Here is a 13232-nt window from a genome sequence, read left to right as displayed (position 1 = left end):
AATCAGCTAGTCGAATCAGCTTATACAATTAACTATTAGCTATCAGCAAACAACTAAAGAGGAGAAAGAGTGAAAATGGACATAAATGCCCTAAATTACTATGGGTAGATTGGATAATTAAATGGGATGTATGGATAAGTCAAGAGAGTAGGAAGCTAAATTTGATCCAAAAAGTCAATCATAATAGAAAAGAAACACTCATAAAAGGAAAGTGGTGCAATTAAAAAAAGAGACAAAGTATTACATTGATCTCCTAATAATCTCAATTATATGGATGCCTTGTTAAAAGAATTCCGGTAACCCAAAAAAAGGAATGTATAACCGCTAATAAGGTTGTGAGTTGTGACTATGTTTAATGAGTTAGGTTTGAGGGATGAGAGAGGTGAAAGGAAAAATATAGTCTTTTCGTTTATCTTTTAAAGGCTTACACGATATTCAAGATTAAACTTTAACAGTTAATTGATTACCATTCATATTGGTAAAAACTAAAAACTATAAGAAAATTAATCCTACGGAAGCATTTTATTTAAAACAAGTCTAATTTGTAATTTTTATTGGTCACATTGTACAAGAAATTTGTAATCAAAGCAAAATTTTATCAAGGGAGTATATGTTAAACAAATTATTGGTTGCTTGACAATATTTTGAGAAGATTACTTATAGTTAGGATTATTATGAAATACTAATATATATTTAATGTTATTATGAGAAGGTTACATATGATTAGGATCAAGTTTGTTAATTTTTTTCTTGGAATACTCTTTTACTGAAGAAGCCAATTGACATTTTTGGCAATGTGCCATTAGACTTAATTATACACCAAATTTCTTTTTCTTGGGGATTCATAGGCATAGCAATATGTTAACCTTTGAAATTGGTACTTTTGTATGTGGTTTATTTGAAATTTGGACCCAGGAAATAAATTAGTCTATAAAGATCTGACATTCAAGAGCTTGTTATATCAATACTCTCCTAATAACTGAGATTTTATTTACAGAGACTACAATGTACATCTGCAGAACCTGAGACACTATTTCCCTCAGATGAAATCATTCATATGTTGCTGACATGAGATTATCCTTTCATCTATGACTTCCACAACAGAGCACTCTTTTGTCAATCCAATCCCTACTTCAATGATATATACAGTTCGCTTATTTGACAAAAGATTATTCATTCGTTTCGTTTGGCATCGATTGAGTGTGTCTGAGTTCGGAACGGTCATAAGTGGCCACCGTGAAGGTTGTAATCTTGTATGATGGTGGAAGTTACTGAATACGAATAATATGAGCTGCAATCTCCGGCTGCACTAGCTCATTTTCTTCATCTGAGGTCCCATGATATAATACAGCAGGTATCTGTAGGATAATGGGGAAAGAAGACAAAATTTATTACATTGTGGAGAGTGCAACTCCAAAGAAGATATGAGCAACTAGCAGGTAATAAATTCATAGGTTGTTTTGTGTAGAAAGTATCATGTCTAGGTAAAGCTTTTTCAACCCCCCAACTTGTGATTCTCTTCATTACCTTCCATTACCATTTTGTGAAGAAAATCACATGTTCGGGGATGAGATTCACTACTATAGACTATAGTAATGACTAATGAGTAGGGGGTTTTCCTTGCAAATTACGCATAATCTCATTACTGAATAGAAAAGAAAGGGAACTCTTTGCCCGTGCAAAAGACAGGATAAAGAGATTTTCAATCTAACATTACCCTAAGGGCTAAGACAAGCATGTCTACCATTTTTCCTCGAACTCACGATGACTTGTCTCACTACTAGCTCAGAATCACCCTACCAGATTACTTTTCCAACTACATCGAAAGGGGATTCTTTTTCATTTATAAGACGAGAATAATATTCTATACAATTCTCAAGAAAGTAAAGAACGAAGTAGAACAAACTCCCAAATGGTCTCCACAGAAGTAAAAGAAGACAATTCTTTAATATGAAGGGTTTTCCAAAAAGAGATTCCAAATATTTCACTAACCTGTCGGTGCCTCCGATGATGGCGAATAATACTGCATGCTTTAAGCATGACAAACATTGGCAGCAGAACCCCAATGGTCCTCAGCATCAATAACTGCAAGTAGATTAGGCAACTTAAAAACTTGGGCATTATAAAGACATTTCCATACCATGCATTTTCAGGGCTGAATTGGAAGTCACTCACCATGTATAAGGTAAAAGAGTAGTCTCCAGCCCCATTAAGTACAACAGGAAGAGTATGGCGTACAACGACCAGAACAATAAACTGCTCGCAAAGAACACAAAATCTGTCATTCTATATGCACGACATGTTATAGATTTCTTTAGTATACATAAGCTACATTAAGAAGGTCATCTAAATATGGTAAGTGAGCTTAGCTCAGCAGTTGGGGAGGTCCTGGGTTTGATCCCAAACAAGAGCAATTGTAGCTCTTGGGACTTGGGAGGGTGAGGGTGAGGGTGGGAGTTTAAGGTTAGTGTTGGACATACACATAACTCTGAGCCCAGGTCAACCTACGACAGGCACCCGATCAAGGCCATGTGAATTTGACCCTTAACTTATCTACCCGCCAAAATCGGAAGCCACAGAAAAGGAAAAAGAAGAGCATTCAATGCAGAAGTTACATTACATCACTTGTAGCCTTGTAGATAGAGCACAAAAGAAAAAGCCAAACAGAAACGTAAACAAATTTGTTACTGTCACTTGGTTCATCTTGCATTAAAGATTGACTAAATTCAAAACATTGTAGCTAAATAGCAATAACGGAAAGAAGGAATAATACGCAGAGACAACCATTCTAGTCATCAACTTAAGCATTACGTAACTAACATGAAAAGGGGATCTTCTTTGCTATTAGTTAACTTGTGGAAGGTAAATATTTGGTCTTCTAGTAGCTAATAAGGATTACTCCTGTAATAGAAGAAATGCTTGTGATTTGAACATTTATTGGATACAACATACTGAGATAGAGAAAGACACAAGCAAGAAGGGGGGAGAGAGAGTACTATTATGGTAATTATCCGGCAACAAATTATGCTTGCAGTGGGAGCTGTATAGTCGTCAAGTCTATGATCAAAAAAAGTTTGAGCCGCAACTATTGATGGATGATTATATTGATTACTTCTTGCATACTCCCAAGGTTCCCTGTAGAAGTTCCAAGAAATGTTAAAAGTTTCTACTAGTTGTTTCGCAGAAAAAGCAGCACTTCTGCACTTAAAAGGACCTAATCTCAGAGACACAAGGACCTAATCTCAGAGACACAAGTTTCTCATGGAAAATTTTCATAAGAAAGACCTCTTGGCATACTAGTGAACAGAAGTGAGAGGTACCTCAAAGGCACTGGAATGACAGCAAAAGGCAATCTAGGGGGCGGCACAGTATATCCGGGCATAAATTGCTGCAATCTCATAAACATCAGAGAGAATTAATAAACAGTGGATAATTATCTTTGTTAGCCAAAATAACTAAAGAAAAGGGAAAATTGGGGAAGATTGAAGACAACCTGCTGGCAGATCTCACAAACAGTGTTGCCCTTTTGGTTGCACCACATCTGTACACATCTTCGGTGAGCATACTGCAATGATTCTGCAGTTAGGAACTAATTGAAACTTGAAAGATAAAACTCGTCAGATAAGCAAGCAATAAGATAGTGTTCGGGTAGGAGGAAATCGATATTCAAAAAAATGATTTTCCGGCAAAACCTTCAATTGGTTTGTATCTTATAAGGGCGGAAAGGCATTTGTTCTACAGAACATTTTCCTCGAGCAAAAGATTCCACAATTTTCTTCCTATTTCTTACTTTCCACTTTCACTTAGGCTCCGTTTAGTAGGGTGTAAAACATTTTCCTGGAAAACTATTTTCCTCTATTTTCAATTTTACATTGTTTGGTTTGTAAAGGAGTGTGAAATTATTTTCCCTTGGAGTAAAATTGCTCTCTGATATAAAACCATTTTCCCTTCAAAATGAAGGGAAAACTATTTTCCTTCTCTCTCTTGTACACTCCTCTCACTATCTCCTTACCTTCCCTTTCATTTTCCTTTAATTTCATCATATTTTTTTACATGGAACCAAACAACGAAAACTAATTTTGAAATTGGGTTTTCCGTTGTTAATTGTTTTGCATGAAAATCATTTTACACCGAAAATGTTTTATGCCCAACCAAACGGAGCCTTAATCACTTCTTCCCTCCTCCTTAACTTCATTTTTGTTGTTCCTTTTCTCTTGAACTTTTCTTGGAAGGAATTAAACAAAGGAAAACTAATACAATTATGTTTTCCCGAGGAAAATGTATTTCATGTAAATCTGTTTTCAATTGACAATGTTTTGCGTCCAACCAACATATATAGCCAAAACGCATAAGACTGATAATTTAAACACATCGATGAAAGACAAAATAGAATCCTCCCATTACCAACATCGTTGATGAAAGCAATACAAACATTTTCAGCCATGCACAGGAAATAAGATATATGATCAAATGAAATATTCTATCTAACACAAGAACAATCAACTAGTAAATGAGATTAGCAACTTAAATGTGTGATAAACAAACCAACCTTCAAACTACCGCAACAAGCACACGGTGCTTCCATCTTCGACGGTTCATCTTCGTCATGACAAATCCTACATTGTGCTAGTTTTCTGGGGAAAGACCCACCATTCACGTCCATCCTGTCAGATGATAGCTCTGTCTCCATGCCCTACACTTGTTGTATAAACTCCTTATTGCAAATACATTTCACTCTCATAAACACCTTCACAATTTGAGCTCAACCCCAACTCAATTGCAACACCAATTGATCAACACACTCTCTATTTTTTCTCTAGGAAAGTAATTTTAGAACTGAAAATATCTTTCTCCAACCACCAATTCTAGCACATCTTCTCCATCAAAATCTTCAATTTTAATATACAAATTCACCCTGAAATGAATTGGTACAACATATCAACGAAAAATAAAGGCAGAATAACAACATAAACCCCCAAAAAATTTGATTTTGACATAAACAAACCTAAGCTTAGGCAATTTCATCTCAGAAATTCAGTCCAAAATCTCAAGTACCACCAAAATTTAAACCCAAATTCAACAAATAACAGATGAATAATACATGCAATATGAGAAATAAATCCAAATCCACTTCATCAAGTCAAATTGAACCAAATTTGGATAGATTTCCATTTCACAAACAAAGCTACTAAAAACTATCATACATAATTTATAAATGTCTAAAAACCAAGACATTCAAAAAAAAAAAAAAAAAAACAACCCACATGAGAAAATCAAAGGAAAAAGAGAACCCACCTTTTAAATTTGATTGATAAAGAAACAACAATAAGATTAATGTCATGTTAAAATACTACTATGGAAGAGAGAGAAACTTACAAGCGATGGTTTCTTCATGAATTTCCTTAGTTTTTTAAGTTAAAAATTTATGGGACCAAAATCAATGAAGCAAGGTATTGTTTGGAATTTGTGGGTAATCTTCTTCATCATCCATACTCCATCTTTTCCTTAGTTTCTTTGCCCAGAAAATACTACTACTACTTCTTCGATTATTATGTTAAATAGTGAAGTACAAACCAAATTAAATTGAAGACAAAATAAGAATTCCTTTTACACTGAAATTAGAATATTTCTATATTTGAATTTTGCATTTGTTATCTGAAAAAAGAATATAAAAAGAATGAATTTTGGGGAAAGTTTGCGATGGGAAATCTCATTGTTTACGGTTGCTTGTTTGTGGATGGTTTGGCTTCCTACACTTTTTTGTTTGCCACCATTTTTGGGCTTTCACTTGGTTATTCTTGCAATTTGGACTTGTTGAATTAAGTTGTTAATAAATTATAGTTTTTTATAAACATTTGTCTTTTAAGAAAATTTAGCCCAAATATAGAAATACTAGTCTTACATGCACGCAATGCGTGCGATAACGTGTGATAACGAATGAACACCAAAATAAAATTAATTGGATAGAGAAACCGTCTTTACATTTTATTTTCTAAAAAACTGATGCTCAATTTTAATGTCCTACTTTCCCCTCTTTCTTCATTCAAATAAAACAGTTAGTTATTCTCTAATTATTTTTTTCTTTTTTTCCTTTTTCTATTTTTTGGTGTCCCCCATGTGTTGCCTTATATAATAGAGATGGAGATAGAACTAGAAGTAATAGAAAAGAAAGAAGTGTTATAAAGTTGTTAAGGAAACTCACAAGTTGATACTATATTAACATTGTCTTATAAGACCATCTACCTCATTTATATAGGTTTTATGTTAGCTTCTTGTTTTGGAAAAAAAATTTAACGTTCAGTTTCATAATATATGCACCACTTTTTATTTAAGTGTTATTCACAACCAAACTTTAACATTCTTTTTCTCACCATTATTTAAGAAAAAACATAGTCGAGTGGGATCTTGTTAAATTCATCTCAATATGAAGATTCCATATATCAACTTTTTATAAATTTTACTTACACTTAATTAGAAATATTAATGTCCAAGAAGCATATAGTATTATGTGAGAAAGCATATGGTGCATGTGTTGTGAAATAGATGTAGTATAATCTTAGTTCCGGTGTATTCTTCATAGTAAATTCAAGTATGAATAATTCTGAATAGTTTAAATTAAAATTTTTGGTTCTTGATTTTCAACCACTCCTTAATCTATCTCCATTATTCGGTGATAATACACTCTCATAATTTATTACCTTTTCTCTTCCACTCAACTACTCGAGTAACATAATACATTTATATCTTGATAGTAATAACTATATTTCCAATATGGAACCAAACATTTAATAAAGATATATTTATTATTATTATCTCCCTTCTTTATTTTTGATTATATATCATTTTCTTTTCATAACTTGAACCAATGAGTATTCAAGTTTTTAGTTGTAAAATTATCCCAATGTTAATCATGAGTACTCATTACATTATTAGTTTGAATATTACAAGTCCTAATATTATGAAAATAGCAACTTAACAACATCTAAATTGAGGATTGTTAAACATCGCCCAGAAATTACTTAAAATCGCCCAAAAACTATTTTATTGGGTTGTTTTACCCTACTTCTTTTTTCACCACCCACCACCTCCACCACCTCCCACCACCCGCCATCACCTGCGTCCTCCTGCCTCCTGCCACCCGCCACCTCAACCACCAACTTACTAACAATTGCCTCCACTACCACCAACCTATTAACAATTTCGAAAATTTTTTGGACCATGGAAGGCGAACGTCTCGCCTAGACGTTCGCCCCATGGCCCGAACGTCCAGGCCCGACGTTCGAGCCATGGGACGAACGTCTAGGCAAGACGTTCACCTTCCATGGTCCAAAAAATTTTCAAAATTTATCTGCCATGGCGTTTAATTGATGTGCGCTTCGAAAGAATTGGCTATGGTAGGCGATGGTGGTGAGAGAACGACTCGCAACAAAATTTCGAATTTATTTGGCCATGGTGTTCGAAACCTACTACCATGGTTGGTGATGGAGGTGAGAGAAAGAGTCGAAAAAAAACTTCAAAATTTATCTGGCCATGGTTGGCGATGGAGGTCAGAGAAAGACTCGAAAAAGAATTCGAAATATCTGGCCATGGTGTTTGATTGATGCGCAAAAAAATTTGAGGTGAGAGAGGGGGCTGCTGCTGGGGGTGGTGGGGTCTGCGGCCTGGCAGAAGGTGGATTTAGGTGGTGGCAGTCTTGGTAGGAGGTGGGTGGTGGTGGTGGTGGTGATAACCTGCCAGGAGTGAGTGGTGGTGATTTAAGAAAAAAAGAGGTCATAAATGAAATTTCAAATTTTTTTTGGACGATTTTAAGGAATTATTGGGCGATGTTTAGAAGTTGAGATCCAAATTCTCATATTAGAATGTGCATCATCTCGATTTTGTTATAAAAATTTCCACACTCCAACCAAAACCAACTTAAATAAAATTTGGTTCAACTTAGTTTATTGCTTTGAAAAACAGCTCATTGACTTTTAAGGTCAAACTTTCTAAAAATTTGATCAATTTGTCTTCATGTATAATGGTTTATGATGTGAACTATCATATCTTTCATATACAATTAAATTATTAAAGTAACTTTGCAAAAGTATACTATCAAATTCATCATGAAAATGTAGTGATGACCTAACAAAGTTCAATTTAAAATTTGTGAAAGGTCAAATGCGATTATTATAATCATGGAGATTTCTAAAAGCAAACATGTTCTATAAGACATTTGTATTATGACTAGATACTAACACATACTCGGATACTCCTACTTGATGGCTTTTATTTTCTACGTTAATCATTCTTTTATAAATGACTCAAAATTGTCATCTTCAACCCAAATCTTTCATGATTTAAAAATAATGATACTTGTGAATAGTTGGATGAAGTAGAGACTAATTAAAACCACAAATTGCTTTCTTTATTCTCCACAAAAGCTAATTTTGAAAAGTAAACAAACCTAATGAGAATAACTTTTGATTACATCATATATCAACATTTCATATATAATGAACACGAGATTTACATAAAGATATACGCACTGCCTCAGTCTAATATTAATTGTCACATTAACAGTGTAATTTAAACAAGTAACGACACAACTAAATTCATATAGAGATATTATATATCATCAATCCGTACAGAGTTACTAACCAACCTTCAAGCAATAGAAGACATAAGAAACTTAAAAAAGACAAATATATACATAGATGTGGAAACAACAGCAATGACATGCTGCCAGAAGAGTAGTGCTGAGGTTTCTTGAACTGCATAACCCCTCAAACTAGCAATAGCACCAAGCAATATAGCACTAGGTGTAACATAATGCAGCAATATCACAAACCTAAACATTTGGTCACCTTCAATCAACAAACCAAACTTATCAGCCAAAACCAACACTCCAATCCCAATCAAAGGAAGCACCAAAAGCCTAGCAACAATGATCCCCACAGTAGTCCTGATGCCAAGCCTAGACTCCTCTGGTCCTTCAGCTAACATCCCTCCTAGTATGAGCATAGCGAAGGGCATCATTGCGCGCGCCATGAACTGAAAACTATCAGTCATGAAAGAAAGTGGAGCATCATCATCGAAAAAAATGCTCTTCAGCTGAGGTACCATACCAATAGTTATGGCTAAAAATGAAGCAATAGTTGCAGGGCTAAGAATATGCTTAATTGGTGTTTGTTCTGCTACAATCCTGATTTTTCTTACCACTATTGGCTCTGGGAAACACCTTGTAGTTGATTTAGGATGATTGTAATTACCATTATGATCTTGACCATTATCTTCAAGTGTCCCTAATTCTGGCATTGATCTAAGGGAATCAAACAATAAAGAGTTGAATACTCGAGCAACGAATGGTGTCTTAGAGTAATCAATCTCTTTGTCTTCCATTCCTGGCCACTCTGCATCATGAAGAAGTGGCATACTCAATTGATCACTATCATTCCCAAGAATCATATCATAATCCCTTTGTTGATCTTCTTCCTCTTGGATTTCATCCTCAACTATGCTACTTTCTTCCACAACTTCATAGTACTCTAAGGGAGGTTCCATCATATGGTAAACAAAGGTATAAACAAGACTAACAGCCACCCATTGAGAAAAAGAGGCATAAGCTATACCTTTTTCTTCACAATCTTCCCCAAAAGGATGATTTTTAGTATGACAAATTGAGCTTATAATGGCTAATGGAAGGTTGCCCATGTTTCCTAATGCGGTCATGATGATAGTAAAACGAAAATATTGAGGTGGTGGCCGGCATATCAGGGCTACAAGGTAGCCTAATATCGATCCAATGGCGACTGAGAGGATAACATTCAAAGGGATGAACCACCAAAGGGTGAAATTTTTTAGTGTGATAGATTGGCCTAAGTTGTTGAAGATCAAACAAGGTAAAAATAGGCCAAAAACAAGCTTACTTAGGAGTTTAAATGTAGCTCTTGGTACAAGTTTTGCTTTTGGGTGTGCTAAAAGAACACCCATTAAGGTAAGGGAGATAAGCTTTAGTAATGGCACTATGGCACTAAAACAACTATCTTCTCTAATCCTCCCTTGAAACAACTTAGAAAACAATGATTCAGCCATTTTATTCTCAAAAACTTTGCCAACTTTATTTTTCCCTTAGGAAAGATTGCAATAATTTTGAAATGGCTGAATTTATCACAACAAAAGAGAAGAAAAAGGAATGATAAAAATGTATGAGGATATGCCCAGAAATGTTGAAGAGGCTTTATTTGATATATATATATACATATACAAAATTTTGAGGAGGTAAAACTAATACATGATAAGGCCAGGCAAAAATGATTTGGTTTTTAAGTCCATATCTTAACGGAATTATAGAAAAGGACAATTACTTAGAATTTTTCTACTGTTTTTATTGATATGTATTATGTAATGCAGGCTACTAATAGGCTACTAGTAGTATTCATGGAATGCTTCAAATGAAATCACCAATAAAATTTCCTTAAGGGCACTTTATTCTAGCTTGAAAAGCCATAGGACAATAATGTATCATTGGAAAAAAAATGTAGCCTTTAATACATCAAAAAGGGACATTTAATTATAACCTAAAAAGGCCTAGTTTAAGAGTAATTATACTAAATATATACCATCATCCTCCAAAACTAGTTTTCATAATAATACATATTGTGCATGATGAACAAACAGAAACCAAGCTTGATTGGTGAAGGTGGTGGAGAACTCACCTTGTGATTTGAAGATCACAAGTGCGAACCCTACTATCTACTTGTGCTTGGGTGTAGGGATTCTCATATATCTCTTATTCTCAAGCGTTGACCTATATAGCTGGGCTGACTGACCTGAGCGAGGTGCTGATTCAATAGAGTCCTTCTTCTTACCATAGAGTCTCCAGTGAGGACAAAAAAAATGATGAACAAACAGAATATTATATATTTTATTTAATTCTAAAGTACCCCTTTCATTTTTTAAAACTGTTATATGAAAAAGTGGAAAGATAGTCTTGGTACCAAAATCTGTTGAGGAGACAGATTGCATAATGGTGGACCTTTGTTTAAATAAAAATATACCTCATAATTCTAGACTTCAAATGTGCTTGAAGCTTATTAGTGACTTGATAAAATATAAGTAGAAGTGCATAGTCTAATTATCTTTATTTGGCATTTTATGGGAGATGATACTATTGTACAGTATATAGTACATACGTGGCATATTTAATGTAAAATTCTAAACAAAGCCAACTTATTAATTAAGTTTAATAGCTTTTGTTTGTCACCAACAGTTATTGGATACTTTGGCTTTGGATTTACTAAAAAGTAAAAAAGAAAAAAGAAAAAAGGTGACAATGTGGTTGTAAATTGTAGTTCCAATTTAGTTGCTACATTTGCTTTTTTACAGTTTACAAGATGCAACTTCAAACATCAATATCTTGAGTTACATATATGAAAAAATTATAAAAATTATATATTTGGAAAATACAAATTGGGACGAATCAAACAAGATTCAACATGATTATGTTTTTTCTTATGTATATGGAGTAAAAGATAGTCAAAGTTATGACGTTAATAGTGACTACGGTCAAAATGTAGCAACTAAAGTGGAACGGAGGGAGTAATGTTTAGTTTTGAAATTTGGGCCTTGGGCCTTGGCTTGGGTTCAGGACTTCAGGCCATGCTACGTAGTACTACGTATTAGTCTTCCTTACTCAATGGTAAGCCCATTGTCCAAATATCGGGCTTATTTTGCTTGAAATTTGCTGTTTTTAAAAGTCATTCCTGAAATTATCATAGGAACCTGGTTTGAGGCTAATCGGGCCTGAAAAACAGCCCGGGAAGTCAAGGGAACTTGACCTACCTAGTCTTCCGGCTCAAGTCTACCTTGCAAGTTGCAACCTTCAATTACTAACCTCTATATGCACATTAGACACTATACTTACGAAGTCGAAAAATGAGTGGTAACTGGTAACAGTTTGCGGCTTATTAAATGAATGAATTTTTCTTTTTTAATTTTTAAACTAATAGAATGGTAGATGTTGTAGTTTTCTTTTGTATTCACGGGTATGGTACAAAAGGGTGGACATCAAAGTTCTCAAGAGTTCCTATATATAATAGAGATAGTCATTATACACCCATGGGCTCATATTGAAAAATCCTAAAAAATTATATCTTATCGTAATGTAATCTATACTAATATATTAAAAGGCGTGCGTAAACCAGAAACGGTGCCACGTGGCACTCTCCCTATGGAGTTTTAGTTCATGTAATCCATGTACAATACAATAAAAAAATTAGAAATTACATAGTATAAGTTTTGATCCCGTGACCTCAAGTTCATGAAGTGAAGTTTTAACCACTAGACCAAGTTGTATTTAGTGCTATCACATCAAAGTACAATATTAATAAATAAAAATTTTCTTACCCGGGGCATAGCCCGGGCCTAATAACTAGTTATATAATTTATAAGTTGATGAGGTAATAATACCATTATAGTAATAATCGAACATACAATAAATTTTACATAAAATAAAGATTGCACATTATAATAGCGAATCTAGGGAAGGTTAACATTCCTCATAGTCCTTCTTGATCCTAGTAAGATGCTATCTCAAAAACAAAAGTGTGTCAAAAATTTGTACCTCTATACTAGACAATATACTTCCTTTGTTTCAAAATAGTTGTACCATTTGACATTTGACCACTATTCATGAACCAATTTTGACAAATCTTTCCTCACCAGTCACCATTATATAAGAAAAAGCATAGTCAAGTGGGAATTTGTTGAATTCGTCTCAATATTAGGATTTTAAATATCAACTTTTTATAATTTTTACTTATACATACGCAATTAGAGATATTAACGTTCAAAAAAGCGTCTTGGCAAACGTAAAAAAGCAAACGGTGCAACTATTTTGAAACGGAAGAAGTATAAAGCAAGGAAAAAAACTATTGTCCTTTATGCAGTATTTGTGTGCCTTCATCTTTCACAAAACAAGAAACAGAAAAAACAATTACTAGAACTGTAGAACAAGATTTCCTATCACTCTTTCGCGTTACAACATAGATTATTCTTCCTAACACAACAACTAATTAAATAAGATCCGACTAAGGTAAAATTCATGGATATTCCACCTACCTACAACAATTACCAAGTGGATACCAATTATTTTAATTTGCATGAACAAATAATTATAAGGTGCTAAAACTTAAAGATGATCACACATACATCATATAACATAACCCTCAAATTAATACTAATGTACGTAACAA

General features: G+C 34.0%; 2 protein-coding genes across 2 annotated transcripts; both read right to left on the bottom strand.

The window, feature by feature from the left end:
- Nucleotides 1–923: 923 nt before the first annotated feature.
- LOC104906550 (uncharacterized) lies at nucleotides 924–5808 on the bottom strand. Its single transcript, XM_010695322.4, has 8 exons — nucleotides 5377–5808; nucleotides 4550–4915; nucleotides 3494–3565; nucleotides 3321–3388; nucleotides 2997–3135; nucleotides 2176–2256; nucleotides 1993–2085; nucleotides 924–1358 (listed from the first exon to the last, which is right to left on the bottom strand). Exons 2-8 carry the CDS (start codon nucleotides 4688–4690, stop codon nucleotides 1269–1271), a joined length of 684 nt encoding a protein of 227 aa, XP_010693624.1. The 5' UTR covers nucleotides 4691–4915; nucleotides 5377–5808; the 3' UTR covers nucleotides 924–1268.
- A 2756-nt stretch (nucleotides 5809–8564) lies between these two features.
- Nucleotides 8565–10339, bottom strand: LOC104906556 (hypothetical protein). Its single transcript, XM_010695328.4, has one exon. It carries the CDS (start codon nucleotides 10069–10071, stop codon nucleotides 8644–8646), a length of 1428 nt encoding a protein of 475 aa, XP_010693630.1. The 5' UTR covers nucleotides 10072–10339; the 3' UTR covers nucleotides 8565–8643.
- Between the last annotated feature and the right edge of the window lie 2893 nt (nucleotides 10340–13232).

Source organism: Beta vulgaris, chromosome 2 (genome assembly GCF_026745355.1).
Source record: "Beta vulgaris subsp. vulgaris cultivar EL10 chromosome 2, EL10.2, whole genome shotgun sequence".
Lineage (NCBI taxonomy): Eukaryota > Viridiplantae > Streptophyta > Magnoliopsida > Caryophyllales > Amaranthaceae > Beta > Beta vulgaris.
Note: the sequence above shows the minus strand (reverse complement) of the source record. Positions and strands in the feature narration are given on the sequence as shown.